We start from the raw sequence: 516 nt of genomic DNA on the forward strand, positions 1-516 counted from the left end.
TACCACACTGAGCCAAATGAACGGTGCGCCCCTTTGCACCACCCTGTTCCTGCTGCTGCTGTGCTGCGCAAGTGCGTGCCTCGGCTCGGCGCAGCATCACTGCGGGTTCGGCGAGTTGATGAGGCAGAGCGGCACACGCCCGTTNAGGCGTACACCGCGGCGGGGTCAGACGGCTGGGCGCCTCTCCGCATCGTGGTGTCCACGAGGGACCTCGACAACACATCGAAATACTGCAACCAGACGGGTGTGGAACGACTGACATTAACGGGCAGTAATTATACGTGCTCTTCTCTTTCGGTTCTTACGCCTGAAAAAATTGCTGCCATTAAGAACCCGATCGTCCCTGTTGCTGTGAAACTGCACACGGACCGTCTGCTCGTCCAGCGTGTGAGTGGCGCTTTAAAAGTGCCTCGGTTTGAGGCGAACTCTGTGTGCGGCCGTTTCACAATTCCCGAAGATCACCACACGACAGGCGTGAGCGACGCAGATATGGTGCTGTACGTGGCGGCGGCGCCG

The 516-nt window shown here is 59.0% G+C and overlaps 1 protein-coding gene across 1 annotated transcript; it reads left to right on the top strand.

Annotated features, from left to right (window-relative positions):
* Nucleotides 1-516, top strand: DQ04_25611000 (putative surface protease GP63; the record flags this gene model as incomplete). Its single annotated transcript, XM_009318291.1, has 1 exon — nt 1-516. A coding segment is annotated over one exon (516 nt), but the record flags the coding sequence as incomplete, so codon positions are not given.

The sequence above is a fragment of the Trypanosoma grayi genome, assembly GCF_000691245.1.
Source record: "Trypanosoma grayi strain ANR4 Tgr_2561_V1, whole genome shotgun sequence".
Lineage (NCBI taxonomy): Eukaryota > Euglenozoa > Kinetoplastea > Trypanosomatida > Trypanosomatidae > Trypanosoma > Trypanosoma grayi.